Below are 14467 nucleotides of genomic sequence, written 5' to 3'. Positions count from 1 at the left end.
AATACTGTCATACCCATGTACAATACTGTCACACCCATGTGCAATACTGTCATACCCATGTACAATACTGTCATACCCAAGTGCAATACTGTCATACCCATGTGCAATACTGACATACCCATGTGCAATACTGTCATACCCATGTGCACCCATGTGCAATACTGTCATACCCATGTGCAATACTGACATACCTATGTGCAATACTGTCACACCCATGTGCAATACTGTCATACCCATGTGCAATACTGACATGCCCATGTGCAATACTGTCATACCCATGTGCAATATTGTCATACCCATGTGCAATACTGTCACACTAATGTGCAATACTGACATACCCATGTGCAATACTGTCACACCCATGTGCAATACTGACATATCCATGTGCAATACTGTCATACCCATATGCAATACTGTCATACCCAAGTGCAATACTGTCATACTCATGTGCAATACTGACATACCCATGTGCAATACTGACATACCCATGTGCAATACTGACATACCCATGTGCAATACTGACATGCCCATGTGCAATACTGTCATACCCATGTGCAATATTGTCATACCCATGTGCAATATTGTCACACCAATGTGCAATACTGACATACCCATGTGCAATACTGTCACACCCATGTGCAATACTGTCACACCCATGTGCATTACTGTCATACCCATGTACAATACTGTCATACCCAAGTGCAATACTGACATACCCATGTGCAATACTGACATACCCATGTGCAATACTGACATACCCATGTGCAATACTGTCATACTCATGTGAAATACTGTCACACCCATGTACAATACTGTCACACCCATGTGCAATACTGACATACCCATGTGCAATACTGACATGCCCATGTGCAATACTGTCATACCCATGTGCAATATTGTCATACCCATGTGCAATATTGTCACACCAATGTGCAATACTGACATACCCATGTGCAATACTGTCACACCCATGTGCAATACTGTCACACCCATGTGCATTACTGTCATACCCATGTACAATACTGTCATACCCAAGTGCAATACTGACATACCCATGTGCAATACTGACATACCCATGTGCAATACTGACATACCCATGTGCAATACTGTCATACTCATGTGAAATACTGTCACACCCATGTACAATACTGTCACACCCATGTGCAATACTGTCATACCCATGTGCAATACTGTCATACCCAAGTGCAATACTGTCATACTCATGTGCAATACTGACATACCCTTGTGCAATACTGACATACCCATGTGCAATACTGACATACCCATGTGCAATACTGACATGCCCATGTGCAATACTGTCATACCCATGTGCAATATTGTCATACCCATGTGCAATATTGTCACACCAATGTGCAATACTGACATACCCATGTACAATACTGTCATACCCATGTGCAATACTGTCATACCCATGTGCAATACTGACATGCCCATGTGCAATACTGTCATACCCATGTGCAATAATGTCATACCCATGTGCAATACTGTCACACTAATGTGCAATACTGACATACCCATGTGCAATACTGTCACACCCATGTGCAATACTGACATATCCATGTGCAATACTGTCATACCCAAGTGCAATACTGTCATACTCATGTGAAATACTGTCACACCCATGTGCAATACTGTCACACCCATGTGCAATACTGTCATACCCATATGCAATACTGTCATACCCAAGTGCAATACTGTCATACTCATGTGCAATACTGACATACCCATGTGCAATACTGACATACCCATGTGCAATACTGACATACCCATGTGCAATACTGACATGCCCATGTGCAATACTGTCATACCCATGTGCAATACTGTCACACCCATGTGCAATACTGTCACACCCATGTGCATTACTGTCATACCCATGTACAATACTGTCATACCCAAGTGCAATACTGACATACCCATGTGCAATACTGACATACCCATGTGCAATACTGACATACCCATGTGCAATACTGTCATACTCATGTGAAATACTGTCACACCCATGTGCAATACTGTCACACCCATGTGCAATACTGTCATACCCATGTGCAATACTGTCATACCCAAGTGCAATACTGTCATACTCATGTGCAATACTGACATACCCATGTGCAATACTGACATACCCATGTGCAATACTGACATACCCATGTGCAATACTGACATGTCCATGTGTAATACTGTCATACCCATGTGCAATATTGTCATACCCATGTGCAATACTGTCACACCAATGTGCAATACTGACATAACCATGTGCAATACTGTCACACCCATGTGCAATACTGACATATCCATGTGCAATACTGTCATACCCAAGTGCAATACTGTCATACTCATGTGAAATACTATCACTGTTGAAGAGTGGGTCCAGCTCGCCTCCGACGGTCCCTCTTCTGCCTGAAGAGTGGGTCCAGCTCGACTCAGACGGTCCCTCATCTGCCTGAAGAGTGGGTCCAGCTCGACTCAGACGGTCCCTCATCTGCCTGAAGAGTGGGTCCAGCTCCAGTCTCCTTGTGTCCGTCTGTCCGTCTGTGAGAGTCGGATCTCTCCTTCACTGGAACTCCTCCAGGTTTCTACGCTTTTTTCCCAAAGAGGTTTTTTTTTTTTTGTAGTTTTTCCTGGCCGAGAAGGAGAGTCTAAGGACAGAGGACCCTGGGACATCGTCCCTCGCCACCACAGACATTGTCTGACTTCATCGCCACCACAGACATTGTCTGACTTCATCGCCACCACAGACATTGTTGATTCATTTCTCCCTGTGGCCCTCAGAGGCAACTGTTGTTGTGATTTTGGGCCTTACAAAAATAAATTGATTTGATTTGATTTGATGTGCAATACTGTCACACCCATGTGCAATACTGTCACACCCATGTGCAATACTGTCATACCCATGTACAATACTGTCATACCCATGTGCAATATTGTCATAACCATGTGCAATACTGTCACACCAATGTGCAATACTGACATACCCATGTGCAATACTGTCACACCCATGTGCAATACTGTCACACCCATGTGCAATACTGTCATACCCATGTACAATACTGTCACACCCATGTGCAATACTGTCATACCCATGTACAATACTGTCATATTCATGTGCAATACTGACATACCCATGTGCAATACTGACATACCCATGTACAATACTGACATACCCATGTGCAATACTGTCATGCCCATGTGCAATACTTTCATACCCATTAGCAATACTGTTATACCCATGTGCAATACTGTCATACCCAAGTGCAATACTGACATACCCATGTGCAATACTGACATACCCATGTGCAATACTGACATACCCATGTGCAATACTGACATACCCATGTGCAATACTGACATACCCATGTGCACATGTGCAATACTGACATACCCATGTGCAATACTCATATCTCAATCACCTGTCAATCATCTTGGTGCAATATTCTCCGTTCATATAACTGCTGTTAAAAAGAGTGTTACTTTGTTATTATTATAATTTTTTTATTTTTTTTACTTTTTATTTAGAATATAATAACTTTTTTATAAGAGTTTTTCTATTATGAGTGTTTTTTTTCAAGTTTTTTATAAGTTATCTGTTCTTTTAGTTCTGTACCTAGTTAGTGTTGCAACACTGAAATTTTCCCACTGTTGGACAAATAAAGGCTTATCTTATCGCGTCTAAGGGACGCTCACATCTGCTGCCCTCTGGTGGTGGAAGGCCCTCTGGTGGCGGAAGGCCCTCTGGTGGAAGGCCCTCTGGTGGCGGAAGGCCCTCTGGTGGTGGAAGGCCCTCTGGTGGCGGAAGGCCCTCTGGTGGTGGAAGGCCCTCTGGTGGCGGAAGGCCCTCTGGTGGTGGAAAGCCCGCGGCGCGTGTCTTTCCTCTTTTCTTCTGACTCGTTCTTTTTGGAGAAAGTGATTCTTTTGCTTCTGAAGTTCAGACGTTTCTCGGGCGTCGCCTGAAATGTCATCGTCGTCTTCGTCACTCGACACAAACTTCATCATCAACACAATCAATGTACGAGAAAATGTATTTATTTGATTTATATTTGATTTATATGTAGTGACATGTATAAAACATCAGTTACGATTCATTTAAAATACAACAATGTCAAAAGTGGTGAGTTTTTCAGGTTTTTGTCCAACGGAAGGCGACAAAAAGTAAGTGCTAAAGTGATAAAGGTAAAAGTACACAGGGTATTTGTGTACATGAGTTTGTGTTTGATATTGTGATAAATGTACACGGGAGTTAAAGCTGGACCATGTAACATTAGTAAACGTCGCCCCTGTCGCCCCTGCTGTCTTGGGGTGTGATTATACTGAGAAGAGTGTTTCCACAGAGGAGCTGCAGGGGGCGCTGTTTGAAACTGAAACATATGTAGATCATCGCGTTACATTCTGTTCAATGTCAAACAGAAGAAGTATCGTGACCCAGCCACAGAACAGACCTTCAGTTAGACCTTACGTCAGACCTTCAGACCTTGAGTCGGACCTTCAAACCTTCAGAACTTCAGACCTTCAGACCTTCAGACCTTGAGTTGGACCTTCAAACCTTCAGACCTTCAGACAGACCTTCAGACCTTCAGACCTTCAGACCTTGAGTTGGACCTTCAAACCTTCAGACCTTCAGACCTTCAGACAGACCTTCAGACCTTCAGACCTTCAGACCTTGAGTTGGACCTTCAAACCTTCAGACCTTCAGACCTTCAGACAGACCTTTAGACCTTCAGACAGACCTTCAGACCTTCAGACCTTCAAACCTTCAGACCTTCAGACAGACCTTTAGACCTTCAGACAGACCTTCAGACCTTCAAACCTTCAGACCTTCAGACCTTCAGACAGACCTTTAGACCTTCAGACAGACCTTCAGACCTTCAGACCTTCAAACCTTCAGACCTTCAGACAGACCTTTAGACCTTCAGACAGACCTTCAGACCTTCAGACCTTCAGACCTTCAGTCTTCAGACCTTGAGTCAGAACTTCAGACCTTCAGACCTTGAGTCAGACCATTGTCTCGGAGCCAGAGCCTTTGCCGCTGAAAAAGTCCCAGAAGTTTGTGGTTTTGTCCTCGTCCTGCGGCGTCTGTCGGACCCAGACACTGCTGTCACTGGAGCCACTGGCACCTGCACCAGGGGCCCCTGCACCGGGGGCCCCTGCACCAGGGGCCCCTGCACCAGGGGCCCCTGCACCAGGGGCCGAGGGGTCATTGAGCTGTGAGTGAAGAGAGCACGAGTGGACCAGGCTCAGCAGGTTGTGGTGCGAATGGAACTGTCTCATGTGAGAGATGGATTTGAACTGAGCCACTTCACCTGGAGGAGAGAGAGAAGAGAGGGAGAAGAGAGAGGGAGAGAGAAGAGAGAGAAGAGAGAGAGAAGAGAGAGAAGAGAGAGAAGAGAGAAGAGAGAGAGAAGAGAGAGAAGGGAGAGAAGAGAGAGAGAGAGAGAGGAGAGAGGAGAGAGGGAGAGAGGGAGAGAGGGAGAGAAGAGAGAGAGATAAGAGAGAGAAGAGAGAGAAGAGAGAGAAGAGAGAAGAGAGAGAGAAGAGAGAGAGAGAGAGAGGAGAGAGGGAGAGAGAAGAGAGGGAGGGAAGAGGGAGAAGAGAGGGAGAGAGAGGAGAGGGAGAAGAGAGAGGGAAGAGAAGAGAGAGAGAGAACTCACAGTTTAAACATGTTTTCGTGTAACGATGATGTAAAGTCTGTTTCATCCACTAGAGGGAGCAGAAGATCCACTGCACTGAAGAACACTTTAGACTTTGTTTTCATTCTGTCCTGGTCAGTGCTGGTCAGTGGTCAGTGCTGGTCAGTGCTGGTCAGTGGTCAGTGCTGGTCAGTGGTCAGTGCTGGTCAGTGCTGGTCAGTGGTCAGTGCTGGTCAGTGCTGGTCAGTGGTCAGTGCTGGTCAGTGGTCAGTGGTCAGTGCTGGTCAGTGGTCAGTGCTGGTCAGTGGTCAGTGCTGGTCAGTGGTCAGTGGTCAGTGCTGGTCAGTGGTCAGTGCTGGTCAGTGGTCAGGGCTGGTCAGTGGTAAGTGGTCAGTGCAGGTCAGTGGTCAGTGGTCAGTGCTGGTCAGTGGTCAGTGGTCAGTGCTGGTCAGTGGTCAGTGCTGGTCAGTGGTCAGGGCCTCACCTGGGCCGTGCTGGTTCCTCCTGCGGCTCTGGTTCAGTTTGAACACGTTCAGGTTCAGAAATACTTCTCTACTCAGAGGCTCCAGAGGCGAGACGCTTCCACTGGACGCTCCCGCAGAGTCCAGAGAGGCTCCAGTGTCCCGGCGTCCAGAGGAGGACGAGGGGCCAGAGAAGGACGAGGGGCCCGAGAAGGACGAGGGGTCCGAGGGGTCCGAGGGGTCCGAGAGCAGGGGCCCGCTGCTGCAGAGACACCGCCAGAAAAACAGTCTTTCATGAGTTTCACGGACCAAAGACGAGGACGAGGTTAGAAACTGAGAGAAACTGCGCAGCACAAAGACTCCAGCAAAACAATAACACTTACACAACACAGATCAACATTTTTGACAGTTACAAACCATTTAAGTTACAAATCAAGACTTATATTCTGAGGTGTGAAAAGCTGTAAGTGTCTGCGTCTCTCGTCCGTGGAACGTTCTAGAGGAAACGTCTCCACGGAACATGTGACACACCTTTTCAACCTCTTTCCTCTTTTACACCACGAGTCCTGGGACTGCCACCTAGAGGTTGCCGTGGTTACCTGAGTTTCCTCCGCAGAAGGTAGTCGATGATGTCGGGGTCAGTTCTGATCAGGCTCATGAGCACCTCCTGCTGGAGCTCTGTGGACACCTGCACCACAAAGACAAGAACATGTGACTTTGGCCTCGTCCACGACCATCGAGACTCTTGGTCTCCTGGTTCAGTGCTCAGGTCATGAATCATCTGCAGAGGTTTTATCACTGAGCAGGACGTGGACTATTACTGTGCAGCTCTCCTCCTTCAAACAGCTTCACTTCAGATTCATCTGCTCGAACATGAAGATCACATGTTCTCTGACCTTTGACCTGAGAGTCAAACCGTTCAAAGATCCATCGGTTTGATGAATAACGATGAAGCAAAGATCCAGCGTGAAAAGCCTCCTGGATTTGAGTCATTTATCGAATTTACGCCCGTCATGCTAGTCGTTAGCTCGACTCGTTTTCCATGATCCAAACAGCAAGAAAAACAGACGATCAAGAACGTTCTCTGTAGCTTCAATTCATCAGTCACATCAGCTTCCTGTAGTTCTGTCTCTTACTGTGAAGAGCTTCCTGTAGTTCTGTCTCTTACTGTGAAGAGCTTCCTGTAGTTCTGTCTCTTACTGTGAAGAGCTTCCTGTAGTTCTGTCTCTTACTGTGAAGAGCTTCCTGTAGTTCTGTCTCTTACTGTGAAGAGCTTCCTGTATTTCTGTCTCTTACTGTGAAGAGCTTCCTGTAGTTCTGTCTCTTACTGTGAAGAGCTTCCTGTAGTTCTGTCTCTTACTGTGAAGAGCTTCATGTAGTTCTGTCTCTTACTGTGAAGAGCTTCCTGTAGTTCTGTCTCTAATCGTGAAGAGCTTCCTGTAGTTCTGTCTCTTACTGTGAAGAGCTTCCTGTAGTTTTGTCTCTTATCGTGAAGAGCTTCCTGTAGTTCTGTCTCTTACTGTGAAGAGCTTCCTGTAGTTTTGTCTCTTATCGTGAAGAGCTTCCTGTAGTTCTGTCTCTTACCGTGAAGAGCTTCCTGTAGTTTTGTCTCTTAACGTGAAGAGCTTCCTGTAGTTCTGTCTCTTATCGTGAAGAGCTTCCTGAAGTTTTGTCTCTTATCGTGAAGAGCTTCCTGTAGTTTTGTCTCTTACCGTGAAGAGCTTCCTGTAGTTTTGTCTCTTATCGTGAAGAGCTTCCTGTAGTTCTGTCTCTTATCGTGAAGAGCTTCCTGTAGTTCTGTCTCTTATCGTGAAGAGCTTCCTGTAGTTCTGTCGCTTATCGTGAAGAGCTTCCTGTAGTTCTGTCTCTTATCGTGAAGAGCTTCCTGTAGTTCTGTCTCTTACCGTGAAGAGCTTCCTGTAGTTCTGTCTCTTACTGTGAAGAGCTTCCTGTAGTTCTGTCTCTTACCGTGAAGAGCTTCCTGTAGTTCTGTCTCTTACCGTGAAGAGCTTCCTGTAGTTCTGTCTCTTATCGTGAAGAGCTTCCTGTAGTTCTGTCTCTTATCGTGAAGAGCTTCCTGTAGTTCTGTCTCTTATCGTGAAGAGCTTCCTGTAGTTCTGTCTCTTACTGTGAAGAGCTTCCTGTAGTTCTGTCTCTTATCGTGAAGAGCTTCCTGTAGTTTTGTCTCTTACCGTGAAGAGCTTCCTGTAGTTTTGTCTCTTATCGTGAAGAGCTTCCTGTAGTTCTGTCTCTTATCGTGAAGAGCTTCCTGTAGTTCTGTCTCTTATCGTGAAGAGCTTCCTGTAGTTCTGTCTCTTACTGTGAAGAGCTTCCTGTAGTTCTGTCTCTTACCGTGAAGAGCTTCCTGTAGTTCTGTCTCTTACTGTGAAGAGCTTCCTGTAGTTCTGTCGCTTATCGTGAAGAGCTTCCTGTAGTTTTGTCTCTTACTGTGAAGAGCTTCCTGTAGTTCTGTCTCTTACTGTGAAGAGCTTCCTGTAGTTCTGTCTCTTACTGTGAAGAGCTTCCTGTAGTTCTGTCTCTTACTGTGAAGAGCTTCCTGTAGTTCTGTCTCTTACAGTGAAGAGCTTCCTGTAGTTCTGTCTCTTACTGTAAAGAGCTTCCTGTAGTTCTATCTCTTATTGTGAAGAGCTTCCTGTAGTTCTGTCTCTTACTGTGAAGAGCTTCCTGTAGTTTTGTCTCTTATCGTGAAGAGCTTCCTGTAGTTCTGTCTCTTACCGTGAAGAGCTTCCTGTAGTTTTGTCTCTTAACGTAAAGAGCTTCCTTTAGTTCTGTCTCTTATCGTGAAGAGCTTCCTGAAGTTTTGTCTCTTATCGTGAAGAGCTTCCTGTAGTTTTGTCTCTTACCGTGAAGAGCTTCCTGTAGTTTTGTCTCTTATCGTGAAGAGCTTCCTGTAGTTCTGTCTCTTATCGTGAAGAGCTTCCTGTAGTTCTGTCTCTTATCGTGAAGAGCTTCCTGTAGTTCTGTCGCTTATCGTGAAGAGCTTCCTGTAGTTCTGTCTCTTATCGTGAAGAGCTTCCTGTAGTTCTGTCTCTTACCGTGAAGAGCTTCCTGTAGTTCTGTCTCTTACCGTGAAGAGCTTCCTGTAGTTCTGTCTCTTACCGTGAAGAGCTTCCTGTAGTTCTGTCTCTTACCGTGAAGAGCTTCCTGTAGTTCTGTCTCTTACCGTGAAGAGCTTCCTGTAGTTTTTTCTCTTATCGTGAAGAGCTTCCTGTAGTTCTGTCTCTTATCGTGAAGAGCTTCCTGTAGTTCTGTCTCTTACTGTGAAGAGCTTCCTGTAGTTCTGTCTCTTACCGTGAAGAGCTTCCTGTAGTTCTGTCTCTTACTGTGAAGAGCTTCCTGTAGTTCTGTCTCTTATCGTGAAGAGCTTCCTGTAGTTCTGTCTCTTACCGTGAAGAGCTTCCTGTAGTTCTGTCTCTTACTGTGAAGAGCTTCCTGTAGTTCTGTCTCTTACCGTGAAGAGCTTCCTGTAGTTCTGTCTCTTACCGTGAAGAGCTTCCTGTAGTTCTGTCTCTTACCGTGAAGAGCTTCCTGTAGTTTTGTCTCTTATCGTGAAGAGCTTCCTGTAGTTCTGTCTCTTATCGTGAAGAGCTTCCTGTAGTTATGTCTCTTACTGTGAAGAGCTTCCTGTAGTTCTGTCTCTTACCGTGAAGAGCTTCCTGTAGTTCTGTCTCTTACCGTGAAGAGCTTCCTGTAGTTCTGTCTCTTACCGTGAAGAGCTTCCTGTAGTTCTGTCTCTTATCGTGAAGAGCTTCCTGTAGTTCTGTCTCTTATCGTGAAGAGCTTCCTGTAGTTCTGTCTCTTACCGTGAAGAGCTTCCTGTAGTTCTGTCTCTTATCGTGAAGAGCTTCCTGTAGTTCTGTCTCTTACTGTGAAGAGCTTCCTGTAGTTCTGTCTCTTATCGTGAAGAGCTTCCTGTAGTTCTGTCTCTTACTGTGAAGAGCTTCCTGTAGTTCTGTCGCTTATCGTGAAGAGCTTCCTGTAGTTTTGTCTCTTACTGTGAAGAGCTTCCTGTAGTTCTGTCTCTTACTGTGAAGAGCTTCCTGTAGTTCTGTCTCTTACTGTGAAGAGCTTCCTGTAGTTCTGTCTCTTACTGTGAAGAGCTTCCTGTAGTTCTGTCTCTTACTGTGAAGAGCTTCCTGTAGTTCTGTCTCTTACTGTGAAGAGCTTCCTGTAGTTCTGTCTCTTACTGTAAAGAGCTTCCTGTAGTTCTGTCTCTTACCGTGAAGAGCTTCATGTAGTTCTGTCTCTTACTGTGAAGAGCTTCCTGTAGTTCTGGTTCTTACTGTGAAGAGCTTCATGTAGTTCTGTCTCTTACCGTGAAGAGCTTCCTGTAGTTCTGTCTCTTACTGTGAAGAGCTTCATGTAGTTCTGTCTCTTACCGTGAAGAGCTTCCTGTAGTTCTGTCTCTTACTGTGAAGAGCTTCCTGTAGTTCTGTCTCTTACTGTAAAGAGCTTCCTGTAGTTCTGTCTCTTACCGTGAAGAGCTTCCTGTAGTTCTGTCTCTTACTGTAAAGAGCTTCCTGTAGTTCTGTCTCTTACTGTGAAGAGCTTCCTGTAGTTCTGTCTCTTACCGTGAAGAGCTTCCTGTAGTTCTGTCTCTTACCGTGAAGAGCTTCCTGTAGTTTTGTCTCTTACCGTGAAGAGCTTCCTGTAGTTCTGTCTCTTATCGTGAAGAGCTTCCTGTAGTTCTGTCTCTTACTGTGAAGAGCTTCCTGTAGTTCTGTCTCTTACCGTGAAGAGCTTCCTGTAGTTCTGTCTCTTACCGTGAAGAGCTTCCTGTAGTTCTGTCTCTTATCGTGAAGAGCTTCCTGTAGTTCTGTCTCTTATCGTGAAGAGCTTCCTGTAGTTCTGTCTCTTACCGTGAAGAGCTTCCTGTAGTTCTGTCTCTTATCGGGAAGAGCTTCCTGTAGTTCTGTCTCTTACTGTGAAGAGCTTCCTGTAGTTCTGTCGCTTATCGTGAAGAGCTTCCTGTAGTTCTGTCTCTTATCGTGAAGAGCTTCCTGTAGTTCTGTCTCTTACTGTGAAGTGCTTCCTGTAGTTCTGTCGCTTATCGTGAAGAGCTTCCTGTAGTTTTGTCTCTTATCGTGCAGAGCTTCCTGTAGTTCTGTCTCTTATCGTGAAGAGCTTCCTGTAGTTCTGTCTCTTATCGTGAAGAGCTTCCTGTAGTTCTGTCTCTTACTGTGAAGAGCTTCCTGTAGTTCTGTCTCTTACCGTGAAGAGCTTCCTGTAGTTCTGTCTCTTACCATGAAGAGCTTTCTGTAGTTCTGTCTCTTACCGTGAAGAGCTTCCTGTAGTTTTGTCTCTTATCGTGAAGAGCTTCCTGTAGTTCTGTCTCTTACTGTGAAGAGCTTCCTGTAGTTCTGTCGCTTATCGTGAAGAGCTTCCTGTAGTTTTGTCTCTTACTGTGAAGAGCTTCCTGTAGTTCTGTCTCTTACTGTGAAGAGCTTCCTGTAGTTCTGTCTCTTACTGTGAAGAGCTTCCTGTAGTTCTGTCTCTTACTGTGAAGAGCTTCCTGTAGTTCTGTCTCTTACTGTGAAGAGCTTCCTGTAGTTCTGTCTCTTACTGTGAAGAGCTTCCTGTAGTTTTGTCTCTTATCGTGAAGAGCTTCCTGTAGTTCTGTCTCTTACCGTGAAAAGCTTCCTGTAGTTTTGTCTCTTAACGTGAAGAGCTTCCTGTAGTTCTGTCTCTTATCGTGAAGAGCTTCCTGAAGTTTTGTCTCTTATCGTGAAGAGCTTCCTGTAGTTTTGTCTCTTACCGTGAAGAGCTTCCTGTAGTTTTGTCTCTTATCGTGAAGAGCTTCCTGTAGTTCTGTCTCTTATCGTGAAGAGCTTCCTGTAGTTCTGTCTCTTATCGTGAAGAGCTTCCTGTAGTTCTGTCGCTTATCGTGAAGAGCTTCCTGTAGTTCTGTCTCTTATCGTGAAGAGCTTCCTGTAGTTCTGTCTCTTACCGTGAAGAGCTTCCTGTAGTTCTGTCTCTTACCGTGAAGAGCTTCCTGTAGTTCTGTCTCTTACCGTGAAGAGCTTCCTGTAGTTCTGTCTCTTACCGTGAAGAGCTTCCTGTAGTTCTGTCTCTTACCGTGAAGAGCTTCCTGTAGTTCTGTCTCTTACCGTGAAGAGCTTCCTGTAGTTCTGTCTCTTATCGTGAAGAGCTTCCTGTAGTTCTGTCTCTTATCGTGAAGAGCTTCCTGTAGTTCTGTCTCTTACCGTGAAGAGCTTCCTGTAGTTCTGTCTCTTATCGTGAAGAGCTTCCTGTAGTTCTGTCTCTTACTGTGAAGAGCTTCCTGTAGTTCTGTCTCTTACCGTGAAGAGCTTCCTGTAGTTCTGTCTCTTACCGTGAAGAGCTTCCTGTAGTTCTGTCTCTTACCGTGAAGAGCTTCCTGTAGTTCTGTCTCTTATCGTGAAGAGCTTCCTGTAGTTCTGTCGCTTATCGTGAAGAGCTTCCTGTAGTTCTGTCTCTTATCGTGAAGAGCTTCCTGTAGTTCTGTCTCTTACCGTGAAGAGCTTCCTGTAGTTCTGTCTCTTACCGTGAAGAGCTTCCTGTAGTTCTGTCTCTTACCGTGAAGAGCTTCCTGTAGTTCTGTCTCTTACCGTGAAGAGCTTCCTGTAGTTCTGTCTCTTACCGTGAAGAGCTTCCTGTAGTTCTGTCTCTTACCGTGAAGAGCTTCCTGTAGTTCTGTCTCTTATCGTGAAGAGCTTCCTGTAGTTCTGTCTCTTATCGTGAAGAGCTTCCTGTAGTTCTGTCTCTTACCGTGAAGAGCTTCCTGTAGTTCTGTCTCTTATCGTGAAGAGCTTCCTGTAGTTCTGTCTCTTACTGTGAAGAGCTTCCTGTAGTTCTGTCTCTTACCGTGAAGAGCTTCCTGTAGTTCTGTCTCTTACCGTGAAGAGCTTCCTGTAGTTCTGTCTCTTATCGTGAAGAGCTTCCTGTAGTTCTGTCTCTTATCGTGAAGAGCTTCCTGTAGTTCTGTCTCTTACCGTGAAGAGCTTCCTGTAGTTCTGTCTCTTATCGTGAAGAGCTTCCTGTAGTTCTGTCTCTTACTGTGAAGAGCTTCCTGTAGTTCTGTCTCTTACCGTGAAGAGCTTCCTGTAGTTCTGTCTCTTACTGTGAAGAGCTTCCTGTAGTTCTGTCGCTTATCGTGAAGAGCTTCCTGTAGTTTTGTCTCTTACTGTGAAGAGCTTCCTGTAGTTCTGTCTCTTACTGTGAAGAGCTTCCTGTAGTTCTGTCTCTTACTGTGAAGAGCTTCCTGTAGTTCTGTCTCTTACTGTGAAGAGCTTCCTGTAGTTCTGTCTCTTACTGTGAAGAGCTTCCTGTAGTTATGTCTCTTACTGTGAAGAGCTTCCTGTAGTTCTGTCTCTTACTGTAAAGAGCTTCCTGTAGTTCTGTATCTTACTGTGAAGAGCTTCATGTAGTTCTGTCTCTTACTGTGAAGAGCTTCCTGTAGTTCTGGTTCTTACTGTGAAGAGCTTCCTGTAGTTCTGTCTCTTACTGTGAAGAGCTACCTGTAGTTCTGTCTCTTACTGTGAAGAGCTTCCTCTGGTTCTGTCTCTTACTGTGAAGAGCTTCCTGTAGTTCTGTCTCTTACTGTAAAGAGCTTCCTGTAGTTCTGTCTCTTACTGTGAAGAGCTTCCTGTAGTTCTGTCTCTTACTGTGAAGAGCTTCCTGTAGTTCTGTCTCTTACTGTGAAGAGCTTCCTGTAGTTTTGTCTCTTATCGTGAAGAGCTTCCTGTAGTTCTGTCTCTTACTGTGAAGAGCTTCCTGTAGTTCTGTCTCTTATCGTGAAGAGCTTCCTGTAGTTCTGTCTTTTACCGTGAAGAGCTTCCTGTAGTTCTGTCTCTTACCGTGAAGAGCTTCCTGTAGTTTTGTCTCTTATCGTGAAGAGCTTCCTGTAGTTCTGTCTCTTATCGTGAAGAGCTTCCTGTAGTTCTGTCTCTTATCGTGAAGAGCTTCCTGTAGTTCTGTCTCTTACTGTGAAGAGCTTCCTGTAGTTCTGTCGCTTATCGTGAAGAGCTTCCTGTAGTTCTGTCTCTTATCGTGAAGAGCTTCCTGTAGTTCTGTCTCTTACTGTGAAGAGCTTCCTGTAGTTCTGTCTCTTACCGTGAAGAGCTTCCTGTAGTTCTGTCTCTTACCGTGAAGAGCTTCCTGTAGTTCTGTCTCTTACCGTGAAGAGCTTCCTGTAGTTTTGTCTCTTATCGTGAAGAGCTTCCTGTAGTTCTGTCTCTTATCGTGAAGAGCTTCCTGTAGTTCTGTCTCTTATCGTGAAGAGCTTCCTGTAGTTCTGTCTCTTATCGTGAAGAGCTTCCTGTAGTTCTGTCTCTTACTGTGAAGAGCTTCCTGTAGTTCTGTCTC

General features: G+C 45.2%; 1 protein-coding gene across 1 annotated transcript in view; it reads right to left on the bottom strand.

Moving 5' to 3' along the window:
* Positions 1-4513: 4513 nt before the first annotated feature.
* The window catches only part of arhgap36 (Rho GTPase activating protein 36), a 32959-nt gene continuing 23005 nt past the window's right edge, over positions 4514-14467 (bottom strand). Inside the window, exons 7-10 of the mRNA XM_072464416.1 lie at positions 6703-6791; positions 6127-6365; positions 5014-5315; positions 4514-4530 (exon numbers count right to left, since the gene is read on the bottom strand). Coding sequence (XP_072320517.1) covers positions 4525-4530; positions 5014-5315; positions 6127-6365; positions 6703-6791 — 636 coding nt within the window. The 3' untranslated portion in view covers positions 4514-4524. The remainder of the gene's footprint in view (positions 4531-5013; positions 5316-6126; positions 6366-6702; positions 6792-14467) is intronic.

This window comes from Eucyclogobius newberryi, unplaced genomic scaffold, assembly GCF_026437365.1.
Source record: "Eucyclogobius newberryi isolate DKJ021-1_F unplaced genomic scaffold, fEucNew1.0.hap1 SCAF_469, whole genome shotgun sequence".
NCBI lineage: Eukaryota > Metazoa > Chordata > Actinopteri > Gobiiformes > Gobiidae > Eucyclogobius > Eucyclogobius newberryi.
This window is presented reverse-complemented; position numbering and strand designations above follow the sequence as displayed.